Source organism: Oreochromis aureus, linkage group 22 (genome assembly GCF_013358895.1).
Source record: "Oreochromis aureus strain Israel breed Guangdong linkage group 22, ZZ_aureus, whole genome shotgun sequence".
NCBI lineage: Eukaryota > Metazoa > Chordata > Actinopteri > Cichliformes > Cichlidae > Oreochromis > Oreochromis aureus.
Genome location: NC_052962.1, coordinates 4793545 through 4820966, shown reverse-complemented (window position 1 = coordinate 4820966; position 27422 = coordinate 4793545). Strand labels below are relative to the sequence as shown.

General features: G+C 44.6%; 1 protein-coding gene and 1 long non-coding RNA gene across 2 annotated transcripts in view; one reads left to right on the top strand and one right to left on the bottom strand.

Moving 5' to 3' along the window:
• The window catches only part of gabbr1b (gamma-aminobutyric acid (GABA) B receptor, 1b), a 123721-nt gene that overhangs the window by 11299 nt on the left and 85000 nt on the right, over positions 1–27422 (top strand). The window contains exon 2 of the mRNA XM_039605151.1: positions 2918–3052. Within this exon, the coding sequence (XP_039461085.1) occupies positions 2918–3052 (135 nt within the window). The remainder of the gene's footprint in view (positions 1–2917; positions 3053–27422) is intronic.
• On the bottom strand, positions 7546–11142 carry LOC120435468. Its single transcript, XR_005609753.1, has 3 exons — positions 10947–11142; positions 10393–10818; positions 7546–9273 (listed from the first exon to the last, which is right to left on the bottom strand). It is a non-coding gene; the product is annotated as an uncharacterized LOC120435468 (long non-coding RNA).

The window sequence follows — 27422 nt, the reverse complement described above, 5'->3', positions numbered from 1 at the left end:
CGAGGTTCGACTAGCGGACAAACTCTCCTTTCCAGCACCCTGGCATAGACTTTCCCAGGGAGGCTGAGGAGTGTGATCCCCTGTAGTTGGAACACACCCTCCGGTCTCCCTTCTTAAAGATGGGGACCACCACCCGGTCTGCCAGTCCAGGGTACTGCCCTGATCTCCACGCAACATTGTAGAGGTGTGTCAACCAGGACAGCCCTACAACATCCAGAGCCTTCAGGAACTCGGGCGGACCTCATCAACACCAGGGGCTCTGCCACCAAGGAGTTGTTTAACTGCCTCAGTGACCTCGCCCCGAAATTGGCGGGTCATTCCCTCATCCCCAGACTCTGCTTCCTCCTCGGAAGACGTGTCAGTGGGATTAAGGAGGTCCTCAAGTATTCCTTCCACTGCCTGACAATTTTCTCTCAGTCGACGTCAGCAGCGCTCCGCCAGCACTATACACAGTGCAGGTAGAGCACCGCTTTCCCCTCCTGAGACGCCTGACGGGTTTGCCAGAATCTCTTCGAGGCAGTCCGAAAGTCTTTTTCCATGGCCTCTCGAACTCCTCCCACACCCGAGTTTTTGCTTCAGCCACTGCCCGAGCCGCATTCCGCTTGGCCTGTCGATACCTGTCGGCTGCCTCCGGAGTCCCACAGGCTAACCAAGCCCGATAGGACTCCTTCTTCAGCCTGGTGGCTCCCTTCACCTCTGGTGTCCACCATTTGGTTCGGGGTTACCACCACGGCAGGCACCAACCACCTTGCGGCCGCAGCTCACTGCAGCAGCCGGGCGATGGAGACGCTGAACATGGTCCATTCGGACTCAATGTCCCCAGTCTCCCTCGGAATGCTGTTGAAGCTCTGCCGGAGGTGTGTGTTGAAGATCTCACGGACTGGGGCCTCTGCTAGACGTTCCCAGCACACCCTCACTACACGTTTAGGTGCACCGGGTCTGTCCAGCGTCCTCCCGCCACCTGATCCAACTCACCACCAGGTGGTGATCAGTTGACAGCTCAGCCCCTCTCTTTACCCGAGTGTCCAGAACATATGGTCGCAGGTCTGGTGATACGATTACAAAATCGATCATCGACCTGCGGCCTAGAGCGCCCTGGTGCCACGTGCACTTATGGACACTCTTATGTTCGAACAAGGTGTTCGTTATGGCCAAACTGTGATTTGCACAGAAGTCCAATAACAAAACACCGCCGGATTCAGATCAGGGAGGCCGTTCCTCCCAATCACGCCTCCAGGTCTCGCTGTTGTTACCCACGTGAGCATTGAAGTCTCCCAGCAGGACAACAGAGTCTCCAGATGGGGCACCTTCCAGTACCCCCAGGGACTCTAAGAAGGCTGGGTACTCTGAACTGCCACTCAGCGCATAAGCGCAGGGTGACAGTCAGGACCCGTTCCCCGACCCTAAGGCACAGGGAACAAACCCTCTCATCCACCGAAAAAACCCAAGCATCGGCAGCAAGCCGAGGGATATTAGAATACCCACCCCAGCCCGCCGCCTCACCAGGGGCAACTCCAGACTGAGACAGAGTCCAGCCCCTCTCAGGAGACTGGTTCCAGAGCCCAAGCCATGCGTGAGGTGAGCCCGACTATATCTAGCCGGTACCTCTCAACCTCACGCACTAACTCAGGCTCCTTCCCCACCAGAGAGGTGACATTCCATGTCCCTATTGCCAATCTTGGCAGCCGGGATCAGTCCGCCAGGGCCTCCGCTCCTGGCCACCGCCCAGCACACAATGCACCCGACCCCTATGGCGCCTCCTGCGGGTGGTGGGCCTGCGGGAGGATGGGCCCATGTCTCCTCTTCGGGCTGTGCCCGGCCGGGCCCCATGGACTAAGGCCCGCCACCAGGCGCTTCGCCCTCGGGCACCCTCCCGGGCCTGGCTCAGGGGCGGGGCCCCGGTAACCCTATCCCGGGCAGGGTAAACTGTTCCCTCGATATTCTCTTCATAAGGGTCTTCTGAATCGCTCTTTGTCTGGTCCCTCACCCAGGACCAATTTGCCATGGGAGACCCTACCAGGGGGCAAAAGCCCCCAGACAACATAGCCCCTGGGATCCCTGGGACACACAAACCCCTCCACCACGATAAGGTAGCGATTCACGGAGAGGACTTTGATTTTGTCATTATTTATAATTTCTAGTCTTTTGGTTTCTATGTTAGAGTTCTTAGTCTCCTGGTTTCTGTCTGTGTTTCATGGTTTCTCTGTCTCCCCTGTCAGCTGTATCCCCTTGTCGTCTCTGTGTTATGTTTCCTGTTTTACTTTGAAGGTCTTTGTCTCATGTCAGTGTTTCTACTTTTGTTTTCCTTGTGTTGTTAGGACTGATTTGTCCCAGCTGTGTCACCCTCTTGTCTCCCATTACCTGATTGCTCCCTCTATGTATTTAAGCCATATGTTTTCCTTGGTCTGTGTAATGATCTTTATTGTCTCGTGCTATGTGTTCCGTCTATCGGCCTGCCTACCTAGTTTATTTGTATTTTCAGTTAAGTTATTTTTTGGCATCCAGCAATAAAGCTGCATTGAGTTCACATTTTTGCCTCTGTTAGTCTGCACTTTGGGTCCACTATTCTTGCCTGCCACACGCAGTCACGACGCATCCAGATAATAAATCCTTACATTTAAAATTCTGTTTGTTTATGCAATTATTTTTGAGCCTCACAAAATTGATCTTAATTCCTGAATAGTTACCTAAATACTATTGTTAAACCATTAACTAAAAAAATGTAAGTGCATCTTGATGTTTAATTTAAAGTTCAGTGGTGGTGAACAGAGGCAACATCACAAAAAAATGTCTTTGACCAAATACTTATGGACTTAACCGTACCTATGAACAGTTATTTATTTAGTGTTATCATATGTAAGGTTGTTTGGAACCATGTATGCTAAAAAAAATGTCTTGTGTGTTTGTGTCCCTATAGTGTGATCCTGGTGAGGCCACCAAGCTGCTGTATGACCTTCTGTACACAGAGCCTATCAAAATCGTGTTGATGCCAGGCTGCAGCTCGGTGTCCACACTGGTGGCTGAAGCTGCTCGCATGTGGAACCTCATAGTGGTAAAAGCCTTTACATTTTTAGACCTTCAATCAACTCATATTGCATTTAATGTGCACTTACTTCTAAACAGTAATTCAGTGATGTATTTACATTGTTTTAAGAAAAAAAAAACAATGGCAGTAGTATTACTGAATAGTGCAAGTCACAATGAAACTGGAAAGAAGAACTGTGCATACAAAAATACTGATGCAAAAGAAAAGGAAACACAAAGGCTGCCCACAGCGTTTAGGTGATAAGTAATCTCTGGGTGCTGTTGTGTGAAAATAGCACCAAGAACACTTAACACTATAGGTGACAACAAAACACAAAAATATCACAGGAAGCAACTCTTTACACCAAGAATACAGAGCCAAAATATACACTTGAAGACAGTGAACTAAAGAGATGTCACAGTGAGACAGTCAGATTAGGGCGTCAGCTGCAGAATACTTGGTTAAGGTTGTGATACGGATTCATCCAACCATTTATCTTTTCATGCCTAAAGATGAATAAAAATCCCGATTGAAGTTATCATAATTCATGCATCAAAGAGTTAAACAAATGATGAATAGTAAATGGACTTATAGGGCACTTTTCTGCTCTGCCTGAGCACTCAAAGCACTTTATACAACATGCCACATTCATACAAGCTCCTAGATAGATAGATAGATAGATATCCACTTGACTATCAATAACTTTGTCAGAGTATCTCTCTCTCTCTCTCTGTCTCTCTCCATAAATATATATATATATATACATGTGTGTATATATATATATAATATACATATATATATTTACACATAGGGAGAGAGAGAGAGAGAGAGAGAGAGAGACGGACAGTTATTGGATAGTGGATAGTTATTCAGTCAACTATCAAGTGGATATCTATCTATCTATCGATCGATAGATAGATACACCGACGACCGGGGAACGGGAAAGTGTAATCGAGGATGTCACTTTAAGAGAGACAGACTTGACCTCCTGACTATGAATGATTAAGATGATAAGGTGCTGTCTCAGCACCTTATCATCTTAATCATTCTTCTTATCGGACAACCCTGTTGAGATTGTGGATTCATAGTGTCTATGAATCCACAATCTCCAACCTAGGAGGTCCAACCTAGGAATGGACTGTTGACGGACGGGAGCAACTCGAGATCGGATGGCTAGGAAGGCTACCTGGATTCCCCCTATATGATCTTCTGTCCGAAGGTAGGCCACAGCTCCGTATGCCTTCTCAGATGCATCGGAGAAGATGTGGATGCTTTGCTTGCAAAGGGATAGGTCTGTCTCTGGCTGCATGTAACAATTTGACAGGGAGACATCAGGGAGCTGAATCAATTCACTTTCCCATGCATACCACAGCTGCAGCAAGTCGACTGACAGATTCGGATCATCCCAGTCTCTCCTTTTTCTCCAGAGATGCTGCACCAGGATTTTGGCCCGAGTGGTGTAAGGAATGAGGAGGCCAAGCGGATCATACTGCTTGGCCAGAACCCGATAGATACATAAACATCACATTGGGGAGACGGGTCAAGTTAGGTAGCTGGCCGGTCAGCCGCACGAGCAGTGACCCGGAACTGAACAATGGAAAATACACAACATCAGGAACGACAAGGAGAAAAAGAACTCCCCCAGACTGAGCTCCAACAAGGAGATCAGTTTGAGAACAGAAAAAAAAAACACCTCTGCGCATAGCACATGAAAAACTCTTAATACACCATAGAAACACATGACAAGCAACAGGGATGGGTAAAAGGTGAGAGACAGCCAGTGTAGACAGTGCATCCGGGTCTGCAGCACATGCGCTCGTCCCATTTGATCCACCGTCTGCATCGGGAGGGAATAAGCGTCGAAGGCGTTTGGAAGGGGAGGGGGGATGAGTGTATATCTGCATGTGTATATATGTGTGTGTGTGTGTGTGTGTGTGTGTGTATGTGTGTCCAGAGTTCAGCTGAGACAGTGTCCTTCCCCCTGCCAGGATAAGTAAACAGTCTTCCAGCCAACCCAGGTGGCCTTGCGTAGGATAGGAAGAAACAGTCTATGCACAGTCTGTTATCAGGGTGTTGTTGTTCAGCTGTTGTGGGGTGTCGTGGTTTTCAGACACAAAACCACGACACCCCACCCCCACTAGGTAATGGAGCCCAGAGATATTGATGTAATGTGGCAGCAGAGGCTGTAACAAGACTTATATGGTCTATCAAACAGTCTTTATAATGGTTAGAATTAAGATTATTTTAATTTCTTCAGTTCATGAAGATAGTCCTCTTGGCAATGCATAGGGCAGAGGGCCATGTGGACTGCATTCATCTCAGCATGCATTCATTCAGTTTATTGAATCATCTGAAAGTCTTGAGAAAGAGTTTATTATTGTAATTAACTCAGAGGTAATTACATTCAATGGTTTGTGAGTGTTGGAGAAAAGTAACACGTCATCCACATAAAGACTGATTTTATGTTCTACATTTTTGCATTTTATGCCTGTAATCATCCTGTCTAATTGCAGTGCAAACAGCGAAGGGGAGAGTGGGCATCCCTGCCTGGTGCCCCTCTAGATACAGAAGTGGAGGATGTTTGGTCCTTTGTCCTGACACATGCTTTTGGGGAATTATATTATATTTTTAACCAGTTTATGAAAGTTTCCAAAACCAAATTTGTGTAAAGTTGCAAATAAAAATATCCAGTTTACTCTATCAAATTCCTTTTCTGCATCTAGAAACAATATTGTGGCTTCAGTGAAATGTCAATAAACAGTGAGCTGCTGACTAGGAAACAATCCAGATGAGAGCAAGAGTGATGGATGTTTGAGAAGAATTTGGGTGATGTGTAAATGGTAAATGTGCTGAACTTTTCCACTCTAAGTCAACGCACAAGGTATTACAATATGGCTTAAGAGAAGAGCCAAATGCATACTAAAAACAGCTTTATTTTAAAGGCAATAAAACAGTGAATAATCCAGAGGTCCTAATATTTCAAAAACCAGAAACTCAAAGATAAGTCTGACAAAAAGTGCAAGGAGAACATAATTATTTAGTTATAAGCCGGGCCCACTCTCTCTGAAGAGAGTTCAGTATACAGAGTTTATATTTCCATTATCTGTACTAACTTAGCACGTGCAATTAAGGAAAGTGGTCGCATAAAGTTGGTTATTGACTCACTAAGTTTCCTGTTAAGGCCAGGTGGCCGGAGAGAGCGTGGACCCAAATGCGAAACACAATGCGGAGGCAAAAATAGCTTTTCACCAGTTTATCATGTATATAAAATGTACAATCCAGAGGAGCGTGACGCTAAACAAGTGAATAAATCCTGAGCGTGAGATCAGTAGCCAGTGGAAGAGGCGATTAGCTCGGCATGAAATGGACTCGTGGCGTGACTGCTTGCAGGGACAAGAGATCAAAGTTAGTTTTACTCAGAAATATAAAACAGAGAATTTCTGCATGGCCTGGTAACAACCATCAGGTAGCTGACCGACTGGCGGAGAACTGGTGGAGACGCTGATCTTCTATACATCTCCTGATGATTGCCGGTAATGAACAGGTGGACGAGGCAGATGTGGACGGGGGTCTCCACCCTGAATAGGTGGACACTGCAGGACCAGGCCAGTTCTGAACCCTCACTCAGATTATGACATTTCCCTGTGCATTTAAAATTACAGGAGGGGTGTTGGCAGCAGGTGACCAATCACAATTATGGCGAAAGTGTAAGAGTAACTGATTTTACAAAGGATGATAAAACTTAAATGGGGCAGCAGAACAATTTAGCAGAGTGTGAATGTGTGAGTGCACTTCCTCAAAGCCCTGTACAGTAGTTTAGTATCAAAAGTGTTATATGAATATGCTTTAGGTGCTTTGATCAGTAAGACAAAATTGAATCCAGGAACAAAAGCCATTTAAAAAAAAAAAAAAGCAGAAGTTGACACAGTTTCTTAAAATTAATTAAAAGAAATACTTATTCTCCTGTCTCATGATGACAGAGTTAGGACACTTATAAGACAATTTTTTATTCTTTGAGCAGCTGCTTCAGTGGTGTTTAATGCCCTGAGAGTAAAGAATAAATAGAAAAACAGAATCAAACGCTGGCTCTGTCTATGGGCAGATTTGATATAATGTCAGCGATTACAAGTAGGTGTGCTGGTTTAGGATAATATATCCTTGTTTATAGACCAATAAAATTGTTTGCATCCCACAGAGAAAAAAGGAGTAAAGTTCCCTCTAATAATCTAAAGGCCTTAGATACTGCTGAAAAACATTAGACTGTCCTCATATCTGTGCAGAGAGGTCCAAGGAATCTTCCAGTAATGGTGACACTATTATCCAGAAAACTGACTGGTGTTTGACATGTTCTGGAGCAGTAAGTTACCATACTGATATACCTCAGTAAAAAGTGATCCATCTTCATAGTAGCAAGTCATTTTAATTCTTAAGTTACCTGGATAAGATTAAATTCTTCTAAGTACAAGCCCCAGAAAGGGTAACAAGAGACAATTGAACCAAATCTAGACAAGTTATGGGGCCCAGAAGTAAAATTACTGGACAATATAGATAATTGTCCACCAAAATAAAACAGAACTAAAACTGAACTTGACAGAGGGGACTGCCACTGAAGGATGAGATAAAGGGAAACATTGTGGGGACTAAGTGAATGTCATAAACACAGACTAGAACTAAAGATTCAAAATGTGAAGGACTGAATGATCAAAACTGAGGACAAAGAAACCATTAAGAGCAGCAAATAAACAAAAACACTAAACTCCAAAGTACAAGAAAAACACAAAGAATAAAAACTCCATAACATCTAAACTAGGCCTCAAATATAATCTTGTGAAATACTCATGAAACTAAGACAAATCAAAATGTAGCCTAACAACAACAGAGATAAATTGGAATTCTTGTACAGGAGAAAACAGACTGAATACACTTATTAAATGTAATTTAATTATGAAATCCAAACAAAACCTGCAGGCCATAACACAATGTGTGAATTATGGTGTCACAGGGACAAGTATAGGAGGTGGTGACTAAACACACTGGCACACAGACTCAGGGTCTCTCAGTGAAGCCTTAAGACATTAAAGTAGGATTCCATGTGTGTACACTTATGTAGGTCTGCAAGTTTTTAGACATTGTTTGTAATTTGCCTCTTAGCTTTGATTCTAGAAGTTTAACATAAGTATTCACTTAACAGGTTAGAAATGACAGACATAGTCCCCCATTTTCAGAGATTCAAAGGTAACTGGAAAAACTAGCATGATTCTAAGTATAAGGACTGTTTTTATAACTAGAAAAACAGTTTAGAGTCATTGTCAATGTGAAGTCCAGAACACAGGGATATCACCCTATGCTGGCTCTTCCAGGCCTTCACAGCACCAGCATTCAGTTGCTGCCTTCAGTTTTTTGGAGTTGCAGAAAAACATGCCCTCTTAGGTTGAGACAGTGTCACTAACAGTAATAACCATTTATGAAAACAAAGAGGCAACTATTTCTTTAATAGAAGATTGAAAAGTAATATTCTTGCCAAAGTAAATCTAATTAAATTCAACAAATGATTTCAACACTCAAAGACAAAATGCTGCATGTTTAAAGTTTGTAATTTTAGATGTGTTATAATAAAAATGCCAGGAAACAATCTAATATAGAAATGGTCAACATTTCCACTGCAAGGAAAAGGCATGTATAATAACCACTCCCCAAACTAAACAAAAACAACCTCAATCAGTCCAAAACTTCAACCAGTCCGTAGGCCCAATTGCAATCCCCACGACGGCCACATAACAGCCAACTGCAGTCCAGGCGGTGGCGACAAAACAATTCTGGTGGTCAACCCGATGGACAGCAACAGTGGCAGAACAGTTCAGGCGGCCTGCCACGGGCCTGGTGGAGCAGTTCTGGTGGGCGGCCAGGGGTCTGATGACAGCCTCGAAGTAGCTCTGATGGCTGACCACGAATCCAGTAGCAGTGAAACTGTTCAGGTGGGCGGCCGTGGACCTGGCGGTGGTGACGTTGCAATTCCGGCGGTTGACCATGTAACAACTCCGATAGGCAATGGCAAAGCACAGTAGGTGGTTCATGATGTGCAAGCCGTGTTGGACGTGGACGTGCAGGCCGTTTCAGGGCGCTGCCATCTAGCTCCGATTGAGCGGGCCCCTCCGGCGCGCTGACCTCCTGCTCGGGCAGAGCGGGCCCCTCTGGTAGCGCTGCAGCTACAGACGGTCGAGCCGATGGTGATGATGGTGATACGGCAGCTGCAGGCGGTGGAGATGATGGTAGTGTAGCAGCCACTGGCAGTAGATTGGCAGTAATACAGCAGCAATAGGCAGGTGAAGTGATGGTGGTGTGGTTACTGCAGACTGCCTAGCTACAGGCTGGGCGGCTGACTGAGCTAATGGCTGGGCTACAGTAGGCTGTGCTAACAGCTGAACTGACGACGGAACAGAAGACTGCACTAGAGACTGAGCTCGTGGCAACACAGGAAACTGAGCTTCTGACTGTAGTGACATTTGTGGGTGAAGTTGAGCAGGTGGTTGAGTGGCTGACTGAGCTACGGGCCAGGCAGCTGACTGAGCTACAGCCTGGGCAGCTAACTGAGCTACAGCCTGGGCAGCTAACTGAGCTACAGCCTGGGCAGCTAACTGAGCTACAGCCTGGGCAGCTAACTGAGCTAATTGCTGAGTTTCATGCTGAGCTGGCGGCTCTGAGTGTTCTGGCCACAACTCAGAGTTCCCTAAATCAGAGTGCTCTAATTCAGCATGTGCAATTTCAAAGTCCACTAAAACAGCTACACTGTCCACAGTCCGCTGAATCACCTTACTTGGTCTCCCTGCCAAGGACGAAGGCGGCAGTGTGGGTTCTGGTTGCAATCTCTCCAGAGGTCCAGGGGCAGTTCCAGAACCATGTTCAGCCTCAGAATCGACCCCGGGATGAGTTACTAACTTTTAAGCAGTCTGGTTAACAGCCACACAAACAGTCTGAAAATCCATAGCCTTGGTGTTAATGGGCTCTAGTTTAAATACTCCAGGCTCAGAATGAGCACAAGAAAAATAGTTTGCATTACTCCCTGAACAACACTCCTCCCCTGAATGAATAGTCACTGTTTCAACAGGTAATGACAAAATGTCTCAGTTACTCACAACAGCTTCACAATTAGTAACTACAGGGCCAACTGACAGTGAGCTGACAGTCACTGAACTAACTGTCTCCAGGCCCACTGACCCAGAGAAACCCACAGTGGACAGGTCAGCCAAAACCTCTCTCTCTCCACTTTCAGCAGGCTTAGCATTACTAGTGAGTGGGGAAGAAACAGCCTTCATTTTCTTGTTCATAGCAAATTGAGTGACAACTATGGTGGAGTCGGAGTTACTCACTGCGGCGCCTTGCACTGCTGGTCCAGAATCAGCTGATTCTTCTGAAGCCACAGGAGTGAGGTGAGATTTGGTTTGATGATGGCGTGGGCACCGTCTCCTCCGAGAAGGTGGGGCCGCATGTATGGAAACTGTCCCCTCCTGATTATCTGTATTTTTATCCTTTGTGACAGGATTTATTAAAACAACAGAGTCCGGTCTACTCACTGTGGTGACTAGCACTGCCGGTCCTTTGTCTGCTGACTCAACTGACGTTCAAGGAGGGAGAGGAGATGGGGTAGGGCGCCAATGGCGAGGGAGCCTTCTTCCCTGCAGTGGAGGGTCCAACAAGTGAGCAGCGAGCGACGGTAGGGAAACTGTCACGCCTATGAAGAAAAAAACCAGGCAGCAAGGGCTCCCAGGGAGGCAGCCACATCCTCCTTGCCCGAACTGCCCAAACCAAACGGCTCAAAGCTGGAGCTTGCCCTCAGCACGGTTACAATTTGAATTAGTTTTTTAATGTCCAAAAAGCTCACAGAAAAGGTATTGGATGACAGGAAAGTATCAAAAAACACTACCTGTATGTGACTCTGATGCTGATTTGCAGCCTGGATTACGCTCCGGCAGTAACTCCAGAGCTGGGTGAGCAACTTCTTCTCTGAGGTGACATTTGAGTCCCCTGGGCCCATTATGGCAGAATTATTCTGTCACAGTCAGCGATGGCAGACCACGGAGTTGAGGAAAGAGGAACTTTACAGGTTTGATATAGTGTAATCCCACACTGACTGGAGCTCCGCCACCTTCTTAAATAGGACTCTCTTGATGAGGCCATCAGCTGCAGCTGGTGAAGGCTAACGAGCGACAGGTGCGGCAGCCTCCAGTGTGAGAACACTTCTGGGTCGCAGTCCTCTCAGCGACCCAAAATATCCCGGAGCGCGTATGACCACACACACAGGAAGAAAGAGGAAAAAAGGAGAGAAAACCACCAAGAACACAACATACGGAAAAATAAACATATACAAAAAAATACATGGTCAGTGTCAACTACACACCTGGGCCATGTTAAATTGCGGAGCTTTTGAGTTTTCGCGATACGGTGAGGCCGTGGCGCCATGGCGAATTTCGATGACTCGCCATGAAAATAATATTGCCTCTCATTCTGTCATACATGTTCCGACCTGGACCAAAGAGAACACATACGATAAGGCTCCACCCCTGAACATATTTCAACTGCCATATTTGACACCAGGGACAGCGCCACCTAGTGGGAACAGGAAATGTCATGTTTTACACTTTGGTGTACAGTATTGTTATGGTTGACATCTGCAGCCTCAAATTTCTCCAGGAAAGCCTTAAGGAGTTGGTCTTGGGTTACAGTGAAAACTGTGAGTTTTCGCAAAAGGGTGTGACCCCAGCAGCATGGCGATTATTGATGTCTCGCCATTAAGAAACAAATTAGTATAACTCAATGAAATCTAGTCTGATCAGTACCAGACTTTACAGGAATGATGTCAGACCCTCCCTGAACAGAATGATGTGCCCATTGTCAGGAATAGGTAGAGCGCCACCTAGTGGCACCAGGAAATGCCATGGCTTTCATTTTCTTCTACTGATTTTCACAGGTTCATCGTGGCCACCTCAAATGCGGTGAATATCACCATCAGTCCCTCATGATGCTTCAGTGAGAAAATTGTGACTTTAAACTGAACGGCGCACCCTGGTGGCAACGCGGTTCACCATGAAAGATGAAGTGGCTTTTGAGGGCTTGGAAAGTTTAAAAGTCTTGAAATTTGGCGCACACCTCCAATGTGATGAGTGCTATCTTGTTATGTCATCATTTTCTTTGAATAGCGCAAAATGGCTCCACAGCGCCCCCTACAATATTTCAAAACAACAGCCCCTGCTCTGTGTTTTATGTATGAGTCTGAAACCATGGTAAGCTTATGGAAGATATCAAGAAGTACAAAAAAGTCTCATGGAGCAATATCCCAAATCCAACAGGAAGTCAGCCATATTGAAATTAATGTGTAATTTTGGCGACATTTCCCCTCTTTTCAGGCACCGTTCTTTGACGAACTCCTCCAAGGGATTTCATCATATTGACCCAATCTCCAGTGTGTGGAATCTAAAGACCTTTGTGATGTTAAATTGCGAAGCTTTTTACGTTCAGGGAAACGGGGTGGTCATGGCGGCACGTGGAGAGTCAATCACTCACCAAAAAGCAGTAATCTGCTATCACTCAAAAACACAATGTCCAATCTCTCCCAAAGGTCGCAGGCGCGATTAGACTCGACCTCGGAAATGTTTGTTATGCCATTTGTCAGTAATGGTTAGAGCGCCACCTAGTGGGACGACTATAATAATTGTTGAATTAGATGAAATGTTAGCTGGTGGTTAAATGCATGAATTCCATCAATGTGACATCATATCGGACGCACTGGTTTTAGGTGATTGGCTTGGCTGGACGTGCTGGGGTGCGAGGGCCCTCATATCGCTGCTTACAGCTTTAATTAGGGCCCGAGCACTGAGAGTGCGAAGGCCCTATTGTATCTGCTCCGTTTATTAGGGCCCGAGCACCGAGAGTGCGAAGGCCCTATTGTATCTGCTCCGTTTCTTATTATTATTATTATTAGGGCCCGAGCACAAAAGTGCGAAGGCCCTATTGTATCTGCTCTGTTTATTATTATTATTAGGGCCCGAGCACTGAGAGTGCGAAGGCCCTATTGTATCTGCTCCGTTTATTATTATTATTATCATTATTATTATTATTATTATTATTATTATTATTACGGCAAATGAATCGGCCTTTTGAGGGCCTAAACATGCTCAAAAACTCATGAAATTGTGAAAATTTACGTATTTTAATGTCCTTAGACATGTCCACGGAAATTTGGCTCAGTAGCGCCACCTAGAAAAATGAGAAACGCGAGCCCCCGAGATGGGTATGACCTACATGTATAAAACTCGGAACACATCTAATGCTCGGAGACGCACAAAAAAGTCTATTATGGCCATGTCCTAAACCCAACAGGAAGTCCGCCATTTGGAAGTGAACGTGACATTTTGGCTCTAATTTTGCCATTTCCATGCCTCGAACTTTTGCGAACTCCTCCTTGGGATTTGATTGCATAAGCTTCATATTTGGTCAGTGTCAACTACACACCTGGGCCATGTTAAATTGCGGAGGTTTTGAGTTTTAGGGATACGGTGAGGCCGTGGCGCCATGGCGAATTTCGATGACTCGCCATGAAAATATTATTGCCTCTCATTCTGTCATACATGTTCTGACCTGGACCAAAGAGAACACATACGATAAGGCTCCACCCCTGAACATATTTCAACTGCCATATTTGACACCAGGGACAGCGCCACCTAGTGGGAACAGGAAATGTCATGTTTTACACTTTGGTGTACAGTATTGTTATGGTTGACATCTGCAGCCTCAAATTTCTCCAGGAAAGCCTTAAGGAGTTGGTCTTGGGTTACAGTGAAAACTGTGAGTTTTCGCGAAAGGGTGTGACCCCAGCAGCATGGCGATTATTGATGTCTCGCCATTAAGAAACAAATTAGTATAACTGAATGAAATCTAGTCTGATCAGTACCAGACTTTACAGGGATGATGTCAGACCCGCCCTGAACAGAATGATGTGCCCATTGTCAGGAATAGGTCGAGCGCCACCTAGTGGCACCAGGAAATGCCATGGCTTTCATTTTGTTGTACTGATTTTCACAGGTTCATCGTGGCCACCTCAAAAGTGGTGAATGTCACCATCAGTCCCTCATGATGCTTCAGTGAGAAAATTGTGACTTTAAACTGAACGGCGCACCCTGGTGGCAACGCAGTTCACCATGAAAGATGAAGTGGCTTTTGAGGGGCTTGGAAAGTTTAAAAAGTCTTGAAATTTGGCGCACACCTCCAATGTGATGAGTGCTATCTTGTTATGTCATCATTTTCTTTGAATAGCGCAAAATGGCTCCACAGCGCCCCCTACAATATTTCAAAACAACAGCCCCTGCTCTGTGTTTTATGTATGAGTCTGAAACCTGGTAAGCTTATGGAAGATATCAAGATGTACAAAAAAGTCTCTTGGAGCAATATCCCAAATCCAACAGGAATTCAGCCTTATTGAAATTAATGTGCAATTTTGGCGACATTTCCCCTTCTTTTGAGGTAACTTTCTTTGACGAACTCCTCCAAGGCATTTCATCAGATTTACGCGATCTCCAGTGCGTGGAATCCAAAGACCGTTGTGATGTTAAATTGCGAAGCTTTTTACGTTCAGGGAAACGGGGTGGTCATGTCGGCACGTGGAGTTTCAATCACTCGCCAAAAAGCAGTAATCTGCTGTCACTCAAAAATACAATGTCCAATCTCTCCCAAAGGTCGCAAGCGTGATGAGACTCGAGCTCGGAAATGTTTGTTATACCATTTGTCAGTAATGGTTAGAGCGCCACCTAGTGGGATGACTATAATCATGATTGAATGAGATGAAATGTTAGCTGGTGGTTAAATGCATGAATTCCATCAATGTGACATCAGATCGGACGTGCTGGTTTTAGGTGTTGGCCGTGGCTCGACGTGCTGGGGTGCGAGGGCCCTCATATCGCTGCTTGCAGCTTTAATTATTATCATTATTATTATTATTATTACGGCAAATGAATCGGCCTTTTGAGGGCCTAAACATGCTCAAAAACTCATGAAATTTTGCACACTCATCAGGTCTGGTGAAAATTTACGTATTTTAATGTCCTCAGAAATATCAAGGGAAAATTGGCTCAGTAGCGCCACCTAGAAAAATGAAAAACGCGAGCCCCCGGTGTGGGTATGACCTACATGTATGAAACTCGGAACACTTATCTACCGTTAGGAGACGCACAAAAAAGTCTGTTATGGCCATGTCCTAAACCCAACAGGAAGTCCGCCATTTGGAAGTGAAGGTGACATTTTGGCTCTAATTTTGCCATTTCCATGCCTCGAACTTTTTCGAACTCCTCCTTGGGATTTGATTGCATAAGCTTCATCTTTGGTCAGTCTCAACTACACACCTGGGCCATGTTAAATTGCGGAGGTTTTGAGTTTTAGGGATACGGTGAGGCCGTGGCGCCATGGCGAATTTCGATGACTCGCCATGAAAATCTTATTGTCTCTCATTTCCTCATACATGGTCCGATGTGGACCAAAGAGCACACATATGATAAGACTCCAGCCCTGAACATATTTCAACTGCCATATTTGACACCAGGGAGAGCGCCACCTAGTGGGAACAGGAAATGTCATGTTTTACACTTTGGGGTACAGTATTGTTATGGGTGACATCTGCAGCCTCAAATTTCTTCAGGAAAGCCTTAAGGAGTTGGTCTTGGGTTACAGTGAAAACTGTGACTTTTCGTTGAAGGGTGTGACCCCAGCAGCATGGCGAACATTGATGTCTCGCCATGAAGAAACAAATTAGTATAACTCAATGAAATCCAGTCTGATCAGTACCAGACTTTAAAGGCATGATGTCAGACCCGCCCTGAACAGATTGATGTGCCCATTGACAGGAATACGTAGAGCACCACCTAGTGGCAACAGGAAATGTCATGTCTTTCACTTTGTTGTACTGATTTTCACAGGCCACCTCAAAAGCGGTGAATATCACCATCAGTCCCTCATGATGCTTCAGTGAGAAAATTGTGACTTTAAACTTAACGGCGCACCCTGGTGGCAACGCGGTTCACCATGAAAGATGAAGTCGCTGTCGCTACCCGATCCGTACCGGAAACCCGATCGGTACCCCGCATGCGCGAATCTTACGTCACTTCCTCTCTTTGCCAGCATTGCGACATTCAATATATTTGAATGATGCGGTTAGCGCCCAGTTAGCTCCTAGCATTTCTCAACAGCTCTGCCTCATTTTCGACTGCCCGGAACATTTAAACAATGGATAATCCGTATACAAACAAAATTCACGCTTTTCTCCTCAACAGAGAGCGTCTCCGATTGAACAACAGCGCCGTAAAATAAGAAGAATGGTGCCGAATTACAGACTTAATAATTCTGACTTAGTAATGTGTCACGTAAAGATTCATCAGTGAGATTAAGTGTTTTCTGACAACTGACAGTGATGGCGGACATCATCATCACTATTCCAATCAATCCTCTCCACACAGACAAGCATAAAAACACTCGACTATCACTAAATCAAATTAAACATGCATTTGTAATGACGCTGCTTCAGTTTACAATACGGTTCATTCGTTTGGTCAGCAGGTGGCGATATCCTTATACACTGGGGAGTAAACTGCCATTAAACGAACAGAAGAAGAAGAAACCCCCTGCACATGCGCAGTACGGATCGGGTAGACCCGATTTGTACGGTCCGACTTTGCACATGCGCAGTAAGGATCGGGGAGTCCTGATCCGTAACTATCTTTTTATTTTTTTGTTTTTGTCTACATTATATTAAACGTTTCATTATCGGAAACGTTTTAAGGGACACTTATTATTCTTAACATCTTAACAGATACTCTGACCCGTAACTATCGTAAAATGCTTCGACCGGAAGTAGACACCTTTCGCGCATGCGGGGTACCGATCGGGTTTCCGGTACGGATCGGGTAGTGACAGTGGCTTTTGAGGGGCTTGGAAAGTTTAAAATGTCTTGAAGTTTGGCACACACCTCCAATGTGATGAGCGCTTTCTTTTTATTTTTTCATTTTCATTGAATAGCACAAAATGGCTCCACAGCGCCCCCTACAAAATTTCAAAACAACAGCCCCTGCTCTGTGTTTTATGTATGAGTCTGAAACCTGGTAAGCTTATGGAAGATATCAAGATGTACAAAAAAGTCTCTTGGAGCAATATCCCAAATCCAACAGGAAGTCAGCCATTTTAAAATTAATGTGTAATTTTGGCGACATTTCCCCTTCTTTTCAGGCACCGTTCTTTGACGAACTCCTCCAAGGGATTTCATCAGATTGAAACATTCTCCAGGGTGTGGAATCTAAAGACCTTTGTGATGTTAAATTGCGAAACTTTTTACGTTCAGGGAAACGGGGTGGTCATGGCGGCACGTGGAGTTTCAATCACTCGCCAAAAAGCAGTCATCGGCTGTCACTCAAAAACACAATGTCCAATCTCTCCCAAAGGTCGCAGTCGTGATGAGACTCAAGCTCGGAAATGTTTGTTATGCCATTTGTCAGTAATCATTAGAGCGCCACCTAGTGGGACGACTATAATCATGATTGAATGAGATGAAATGTTAGCTGGTGGTTAAATGCGTGAATTCCATCAATGTGACATCAGATCGGACGTGCTGGTTGTAGGTGTTTGGCGTGGCTCGACGCGATGGGGTGCGAGGGCCCTCATAACGCTGCTTGCAGCTTTAATTACGGCCCGAGCACCGAGAGTGGGAAGGCCCTATTGTATCTGCTCCGTTTATTATTATTATTATTATTTTTTACCGAAATGAATTGCCTTTTTGAGGGCTTTAACATGCTCAAAAACTCATGAAATTTTGCACACATGCCAGGTCTGGTGAAAAATTTTGTATTTTAATGGTTTTACACATGAGCACTGGGAAATGGCTCTGTAGCGCCACCTATGCCTTGTTAAATGCAGCCCTACGAACACATCGTTTGAGCTACATGTATGAAATTTGGGACACATGTGTATCATGCCAAGACAAACAAAAAAGTCTGTGGGCCTATTGACGCAAACCCAACAGGAAGTCCGCCATTTCGAAGTGAAGATGACATTTTGGCTCTAATTTTGCCATTTCCATGTCTCGAACTTTTTCGAACTCCTCCTTGGGATTTGGTTGTATAAGCTTCATATTTGGTCAGTGTCAACTACACACCTGGGCCATGTTAAATTGCGGAGCTTTTGAGTTTTCGCGATACGGTGAAGCGGCGGCGCCACGGCGAATTTTGATGACTCGCCATGAAAATCTTATTGCCTCTCATTCTGTCATACATGGTCCGACCTGGACCAAAGAGCACACATATGATAAGGCTCCACCCCAGAACATATTTCAACTGCCATATTTGACACCAGGGACAGCGCCACCTAGTGGCAACAGGAAATGTCATGTTTTACACTTTGGTGTACAGTATTGTGATCGATGACATCTGCAGCCTCAAATTTCTCCAGGAAAGCCTCAAGGAGTTGGTCTTGGGTTACAGTGAAAACTGTGACTTTTCGTCAGAGGGTGTGACCCCTGCAGCATGGCGAACATTGATGTCTCGCCATGAAGAAACAAATGAGTATAACTCAATGAAATTCAGTCTGATCAGTACCAGACTTTACAGGCATGATGTTAGACCAGCCCTGAAGAGATTGATCTGCCCATTGTCAAGAATACAAAGAGCGCCACCTAGTGGCAACAGGAAATGTCAGGTCTTTCACTTTGTTGTACTGATTTTCACGGGTCCATCGTGGCCACCTGAAGAGCGGTGAATGTCACCATCAGTCCCTCGTGATGCTTCAGTGAGAAAATTGTGACTTTAAATTGAACGGCGCACCCTGGTGGCAACGCAGTTCACCATGAAAGATGAAGCGGATTTTGAGGGGCTTGGAAAGTTTAAGAAGTCTTGAAATTTGGCGCACACCTCCAATGTGATGAGGGCTTTCTGGTTATGTGATCATTTTCATTGAATAGTGCAAAATGGCTCCATGGCGCCCCCTACAAAATTTCAAAACAACAGCCCCTGCTCTGTGTTTTATCTATGAGTCTGAAACCTAGTGAGCTTATAGGAGATATCAAGATGTACAAAAAAGTCTCTTGGAGCAATATCCCAAATCCAACAGGAAGTCAGCCATTTTAAAATTAATGTGTAATTTTGGCGACATTTTCCCCAATTTTCAGGCACCGTTCTGTGACGAACTCCTCCGAGGGATTTCATCAGATTGACACGATCTCCTGTGTGTGGAATCTAAAGACCGTTGTGATGTTAAATTGCGAAGCTTTTTACGTTTAGGGAAACGGGGTGGTCGTGGCGGCACGTTGAGTTTCAATCACTCTCCAAAAAGCAGTAAACTGCTGTCACTCAAAAACACAATGTCCAATCTCTCCCAAAGGTCGCAAGCGTGATGAGACTCGAGCACGGAAATGTTTGTTATGCCATTTGTCAGTAATGGTTAGAGCGCCACCTAGTGGGATGACTATAATAATGGTTGAATGAGATGAAATTTTAGCTGGTGGTTAAATGCATGAATTCCATCAATGTGACATCAGATCGGATGTGCTGGTTTTAGGAGTTGGGCTTGGCTCGACGTGCTGGGGTGCGAGGGCCCTCATATCGCTGCTTGCAGCTTTAATTATTAGGGCCCGAGCACCGAGAGTGTGAAGGCCCTATTGTATCTGCTCCGTTTCTGATTATTAGGGCCCGAGCACTGAGAGTGCGAAGGCCCTATTGTATCTGCTCCGTTTCTTATTATTATTATTATTAGGGCCCGAGCACTTCGAGTGCGAAGGCCCTATTGTATCTGCTCTGTTTATTATTATTATTATTATTATTATTATTATTATTATTATTATTATTATTATTATTATTATTTTTCATTGAAATGAATTGCCTTTTTGAGGGCTTTAACATGCTCAAAAACTCATGAAATTTTGCACACATGCCAGGTCTGGTGAAAAATTTTGTATTTTAATGGTTTTATATATGAGCACTGGGAAATGGCTCTGTAGCGCCACCTATGCGTTGTTAAATGCAGCCCTACGAACACATCTTTTGAGCTACATGTATGAAATTTGGCACACATGTGTATCATGCCAAGACGAACAAAAAGTCAATGGGACCATTGACGCAGACCCAACAGGAAGTCCGCCATTTCAAGTGAAGGTGACATTTTGGCTCCAATTTTGCCATTTCCATGCCTCGAACTTTTTCGAACTCCTCCTTGGGATTTTGTCATAGAAACTTCATATTTGGACAGTGCCAACTACACACCTGGGCCATGTTAAATTGCGGAGCTTTTGAGTTTTCGTGATACGGTGAGGACGTGGCGCCACGGCGAATTTCGATGACTCGCCATGAAAATCTTATTGCCTCTCATTCCCTCATACATTGTCCGCCGTGCACCAAAGAGCACACATATGATAAGGCTCCAGCCCTGAACATATTTCAACTGCCATATTTGACATCAGGGACAGCACCACCTAGTGGGAACAGGAAGTGTCATGTTTTACACTTTGGAGTACAGTATTGTGATGGGTGACATCTGCAGCCTCAAATTTCTCCAGGAAAGCCTTAAGGAGTTGGTCTTGGGTTACAGTGAAAACTGTGAGTTTTCGCGAAAGGGTGTGACCCCAGCAGCATGGCGAACTTTGATGTCTCGCCATGAAGAAACAAGTTAGTATAACTCAATGAAATCCGGTCTGATCAGAACCAGACTTTACAGGCATGATGTCAGACTCGCCCTGAACAGATTGATGTGCCCATTGTCAGGAATATGCAGAGCGCCACCTAGTGGCAACAGGAAATGTCATGTCTTTCATTTTGTTGTACTGATTTTCACAGGTTTATCGTGGCCACCTCAAAAGTGGTGAATATCACCATCAGTCCCTCATGATGCTTCAGTGAGAAAATTGTGACTTTAAACTGAACGGCGCACCCTGTTGGCAACGTGGTTCACCATGAAAGATGAAGTGGCTTTTGAGGGGCTTGGAAAGTTTAAAAAGTCTTGAAATTTGGCACACACCTCCAATGTGATGAGCGCTTTCTTGTTATTTTACCATTTTCATTGAATAGCGCAAAATGGCTCCACAGCGCCCCCTACAAAATTTCAAAACTACAGGCCCTGCTCTGTGTTTCGTCTATGAGCCTGAAATCTGGTAAGCTTATAGGAGATATCAAGATGTACAAAAAAGTCTCTTGGAGCAATATCCCAAATCCAACAGGAAGTCAGCCATTTTAAAATTAATGTGTAATTTTAGCCACATTTTCCCCTCTTTTCAGGCCTCGTACTTTGACGAACTCCTCCAAGGGATTTCATCATATTGAACCAATCTCCAGTATGTGGAATCTAAAGACCTTTGTGATGTTAAATTGCGAAGCTTTTTACGTTCAGGGAAACGGGGTGGTCATGGCGGCACGTGGAGTTTCAATCACTCGCCAAAAAGCAGTAATCTGCTGTCACTCAAAAACACAATGTCCAATCTCTCCCAAACGTCACAGGCGTGATGAGACTCGACCTCGGAAATGTTTGTTATGCCATTTGTCAGTAATGGTTAGAGCGCCACCTGGTGGGACGACTATAATCATGATTAAATGAGATGAAATGTTAGCTGGTGGTAAAATGCATGAATTCCATCAATGTGACATCAGATCGGACGCACTGGTTTTAGGTGTAAGGCATGGCTCGACGCGCCGGGGGTGCGAGGGCCCTCATAACGCTGCTTGCAGCTTTAATTATTATTATTATTATTAGGGCCCGAGCACTGAGAGTGCGAAGGCCCTATTGTATCTGCTCCGTTTCTTCTTCTTCTTCTTCTTCTTATTATTATTATTATTATTATTATTATTAGGGCCCGAGCACAAAAGTGCGAAGGCCCTATTGTATCTGCTCTGTTTCTTATTATTATTATTATTATTATTATTATTAGGGCCCGAGCACTGAGAGTGCGAAGGCCCTATTGTATCTGCTCCGTTTCTTATTATTATTATTATTATTATTCAGGCAAAAGAAGGGCCTTTTTGAGGGCTTTAACATGCTCAAAAACTCATGAAATTTTGCACACATGCCAGGTCTCGTGAAAAATTTTGTATTTTAATGGTTTTACATATGAGCACTGGGAAATGGCTCAGTAGCGCCACCTATGCCTTGTTAAATGCAGCCCTACGAACACATCGTTTTAGCTACATGTATGAAATTTGGCACACATGTGTATCATGCCAAGACGAACAAAAAGTCAGTGGGACCATTGACGCAAAACCCAACAGGAAGTCCGCCATTTGGAAGTGAAGGTGACATTTTGGCTCTAATTTTGCCATTTCCATGCCTCGAACTTTTGCGAACTCCTCATTGGAATTTCATCGTACAAGCTTCATATTTGGTCAGTTTCAACTACACACCTGGGCCATGTTAAATTGCGGAGCTTTTGAGTTTTCGGGTTACTGTGAGGCCGTGGCGCCACGGGCGAATTTCGATGACTCGCCATGAAAATCTTATTGCCTCTCGTTCTGTCATACATTGTCCGACCTTGACCAAAGTGGACACATATGATAAGGCTCCACCCCTGAACATATTTCAACTGCCATATTTGACATCAGGGACAGCGCCACCTAGTGGGAACAGGAAATGTCATGTTTTACACTTTGGGGTACAGTATTGTAATGGGTGACATCTGCAGCCTCAAATTTCTCCAGGAAAGCCTTAAGGAGTTGGTCTTGGGTTACAGAGAAAACTGTGAGTTTTCGCTGAAGGGTGTGACCCCAGCAGCATGGCGAACATTGAGGTCTCGCCATGAAGAAACAAATTAGTATAACTCAATGAAATCCAATGTGATCAGTACCAGATTTTACTGGGATGATGTCAGACCCGCCCTGAATAGATTGATATGCCCATTGTCAGGAATACGTAGAGCGCCACCTAGTGGCACCAGGAAATGTCATGTCTTTCATTTTGTTGTACTGATTTTCACAGGTTCATCGTGGCCACCTCAAAAGCGGTGAGTATCACCATCAGTCCTTCATGATGCTTCTGTGCGAAAAATTGTGACTTTAAACTGAACGGCGCACCCTGGTGGCAACGCTGTTCACCATGAAAGACGAAGTGGCTTTTGAGGGGCTTGGAAATTTTAAAAAGTCTTGAAATTTGGCGCACACCTCTAATGTGATGAGGGATTTCTTTTTATATGTTCATTTTCCTTGAACAGCGCAAAATGGCTCCACAGCGCCCCTACAAAATTTCAAAACAACAGCCCCTGCTCTGTGTTTTATGTATGAGTTTGAAACCTGGCAAGCTTATTGGAGATATCAAGATGTACAAAAAAGTCTCTTGGAGCAATATCCCAAATCCAACAGGAAGTCAGCCATTTTAAAATTAAGGTGTAATTTTAGCCACTTTTTCGCCTCTTTTCAGGCCTCATACTTTGACGAACTCCTCCAAGGGATTTCATCAGATTAACCCGATCTCCTGTGTGTGGAATCTAAAGACCTTTGTGATGTTAAATTGCGAAGCTTTTACGTTCAGGGAAACGGGTGGCCATGGCGCACGTGGAGTTTCAATCCTCGCCAAAAAGCAGTAACCTGCTGTCACTCAAAAACACAATGTCCAATCTCTCCCAAAGTTCGCAGGCGTGATGAGACTCAAGGTCGAAAATGTTTGTTATCCCATTTGTCAGTAATAGTTAGAGCGCCACCTAGTGGGACGACTATAATAATGATTGAATGAGATGAATCGTTAGCTGGTGGTTCTAGGCATGAATTCCATCAATGTGACATCAGATCGGACGTGCTGGTTGTAGGTGTTGGGCGTGGCCCGACGTGCCGGGGTGCGAGGGCCCTCATAACGCTGCTTGCAGCTTTAATTATTATTATTATTATTATTATTATTATTATTATTATTATTTCGGCAAATGAATCGGCTTTTGAGGGCCTAAACATGCTCAAAAACTCATGAAATTTTGCACACGTCAGGTCTGGTGAAAATTTACGTATTTTAATGTCCGTGAGACATGTCCAGGGAAAATTGGCTCAGTAGCGCCACCTAGAAAATGAGAAACGCGAGCCCCGAGATGGGTATGACCTACATGTATAAAACTCGAACACATATCTAACGTTCGAGACGCACAAAAAAAGTCTATTATGGCCATGTCCTAAACCCAACAGGAAGTCCGCCATTTGGAAGTGAAGGTGACATTTTGGCTCTAATTTTGCCATTTCCATGCCTCGAACTTTTTCGAACTCCTCATTGGAATTTCATCGTACAAGCTTCATATTTGGTCAGTGTCAACTACACACCTGGGCCATGTTAAATTGCGGAGCTTTTGAGTTTTCGGGATACGGTGACGCCTTGGCGCTGCGTGGCGAATTCGATGACTCGCCATGAAAATCTTATTGCCTCTCGTTCTGTCATACATTGTCCGACCTTGACCAAAGTGGACACATATGATAAGGCTCCACCCCTGAACATATTTCAACTGCCATATTTGACATCAGGGACAGCGCCACCTAGTGGGAACAGGAAATGTCATGTTTTACACTTTGGGGTACAGTATTGTAATGGGTGACATCTGCAGCCTCAAATTTCTCCAGGAAAGCCTTAAGGAGTTGGTCTTGGGTTACAGAGAAAACTGTGAGTTTTCGCTGAAGGGTGTGACCCCAGCAGCATGGCGAACATTGAGGTCTCGCCATGAAGAAACAAATTAGTGTAACTCAATGAAATCCCATGTGATCAGTACCAGATTTTACAGGGATGATGTCAGACCCGCCCTGAACAGAATGATATGCCCATTGTCAGGAATACGTAGAGCGCCACCTAGTGGCACCAGGAAATGTCATGTCTTTCATTTTGTTGTACTGATTTTCACAGGTTCATCGTGGCCACCTCAAAAGCGGTGAATATCACCATCAGTCCCTCTTGATGCTTCAGTGAGAAAATTGTGACTATAAACTGAACAGGCGCACCCTGGTGGCAACGCAGTTCACCATGAAAGATGAAGTGGCTTTTGAGGGGCTTGAAAAGTTTAAAAGTCTTGAAATTTGGCGCACACCTCTAATGTGATGAGGGATTTCTTTTTATATGTTCATTTTCCTTGAACAGCGCAAAATGGCTCCACAGCGCCCCCTACAAAATTTCAAAACAACAGCCCCTGCTCTGTGTTTTATGTATGAGTTTGAAACCTGGCAAGCTTATTGGAGATATCAAGATGTACAAAAAGTCTCTTGGAGCAATATCCCAAATCCAACAGGAAGTCAGCCATTTTAAAATTAATGTAAAATTTGGCGACATTTTCCCCTCTTTTCAGGCCTCATACTTTGACGAACTCCTCCCAGGGATTTCATTAGATTTACGCGATCTCCTGTGTGTGGAATCTAAAGACCTTTGTGATGTTAAATTGCGAAGCTTTTACGTTCAGGGAAACGGGGTGGTCATGGCGGCACGTGGAGTTTCAATTACTCGCCAAAAGCAGTAACCTGCTGTCGCTCAAAAACACAATGTCCAATCTCTCCCAAAGGTCGCAGGCGTGATGAGACTCAAGGTCGGAAATGTTTGTTATGCCATTTGTCAGTAATGGTTAGAGCGCCACCTAGTGGGACGACTATAATAATGGTTGAATGAGATGAAATTTTAGCTGGTGGTTAAATGCATGAATTCCATCAATGTGACATCAGATCGGAGCGCTGGTTTTAGGTGTTGGGCTTGGCTCGACGCGCCGGGTGCGAGGGCCCTCATATCGCTGCTTGCAGCTTTAATTATTATTATTATTATTATTCAGGCAAAAGAAGGTCCTTTTTGAGGGCTTTAACATGCTCGAAAACTCTTGGAATTTTGCACACATGCCAGGTCTGGTGAAAAATTTTGTATTTTAATGGTTTTACATATGAGCACTGGGAAATGGCTCTGTAGCGCCACCTATGCCTTGTTAAATGCAGCCCTACGAACACATCGTTTTAGCTACATGTATGAAATTTGGCACACATGTGTATCATGCCAAGACGAACAAAAAAGTCTGTGGGACTATTGACGCAAACCCAACAGGAAGTCCACCATTTGGAAGTGAAGGTGACATTTTGGCTCTAATTTTGCCATTTCCATGCCTCGAACTTTTGCGAACTCCTCATTGGAATTTCATTGTACAAGCTTCATCTTTGGTCAGTGTCAACTACACACCTGGGCCATGTTAAATTGCGGAGCTTTTGAGTTTTCGTGATACGGTGAAGCCGTGGCGTCATGGTGAATTTCGATGACTCGCCATGAAAATCTTATTGCCTCTCGTTCTGTCATACATTGTCCGACCTTGACCAAAGTGGACACATATGATAAGGCTCCACCCCTGAACATATTTCAACTGCCATATTTGACATCAGGTACAGCGCCACCTAGTGGGAACAGGAAATGTCATGTTTTACACTTTGGGGTACAGTATTGTAATGGGTGACATCTGCAGCCTCAAATTTCTCCAGGAAAGCCTTAAGGAGTTGGTCTTGGGTTACAGAGAAAACTGTGAGTTTTCGCTGAAGGGTGTGACCCCAGCAGCATGGCGAACATTGATGTCTCGCCATGAAGAAACAAATTAGTGTAACTCAATGAAATCCAATCTGATCCGTACCAGACTTTACAGGCATGATGTCAGACCCTCCCTGAACAGATTGATGTGCCCATTGTCAGGAATACGTAGAGCGCCACCTAGTGGCACCAGGAAATGTCATGGCTTTCATTTTGTTGTACTGATTTTCACAGGTTCATCGTGGCCACCTCAAAAGCGGTGAGTATCACCATCAGTGCTTCATGATGCTTCTGTGCGAAAATTGTGACTTTAAACTTAACGGCGCACCCTGGTGGCAACGCGGTTCACCATGAAAGACGAAGTGGCTTTTGAGGGGCTTGGAAATTTTAAAAAGTCTTGGAATTTGGCCCAAACCTCCAATGTGATGAGCGCTTTGTTGTTATGTGATCATTTTCCTTGAATAGTGCAAAATGGCTCCACAGCGCCCCCTACAAAATTTCAAAACATCAGCCCCTGCTCTGTGTTTTATTTATAAGTCTGAAACCTGGTAAGCTTATGGAGGATATCAAGATGTACAAAAAAGTCTCTTGGAGCAATATCCCAAATCCAACAGGAAGTCAGCCATTTTAAAATTAAGGTGTAATTTTGGCCACTTTTTCGCCTCTTTTCAGGCCTCATACTTTGACGAACTCCTCCAAGGGATTTCATCAGATTAACCCGATCTCCTGTGTGTGGAATCTAAAGACCTTTGTGATGTTAAATTGCGAAGCTTTTTACGTTCAGGGAAACGGGGTGGCCATGGCGGCACGTGGAGTTTCAATTACTCGCCAAAAAGCAGTAATCTGCTGTCACTCAAAAACACAATGTCCAATCTCTCCCAAAGGTGGCAGG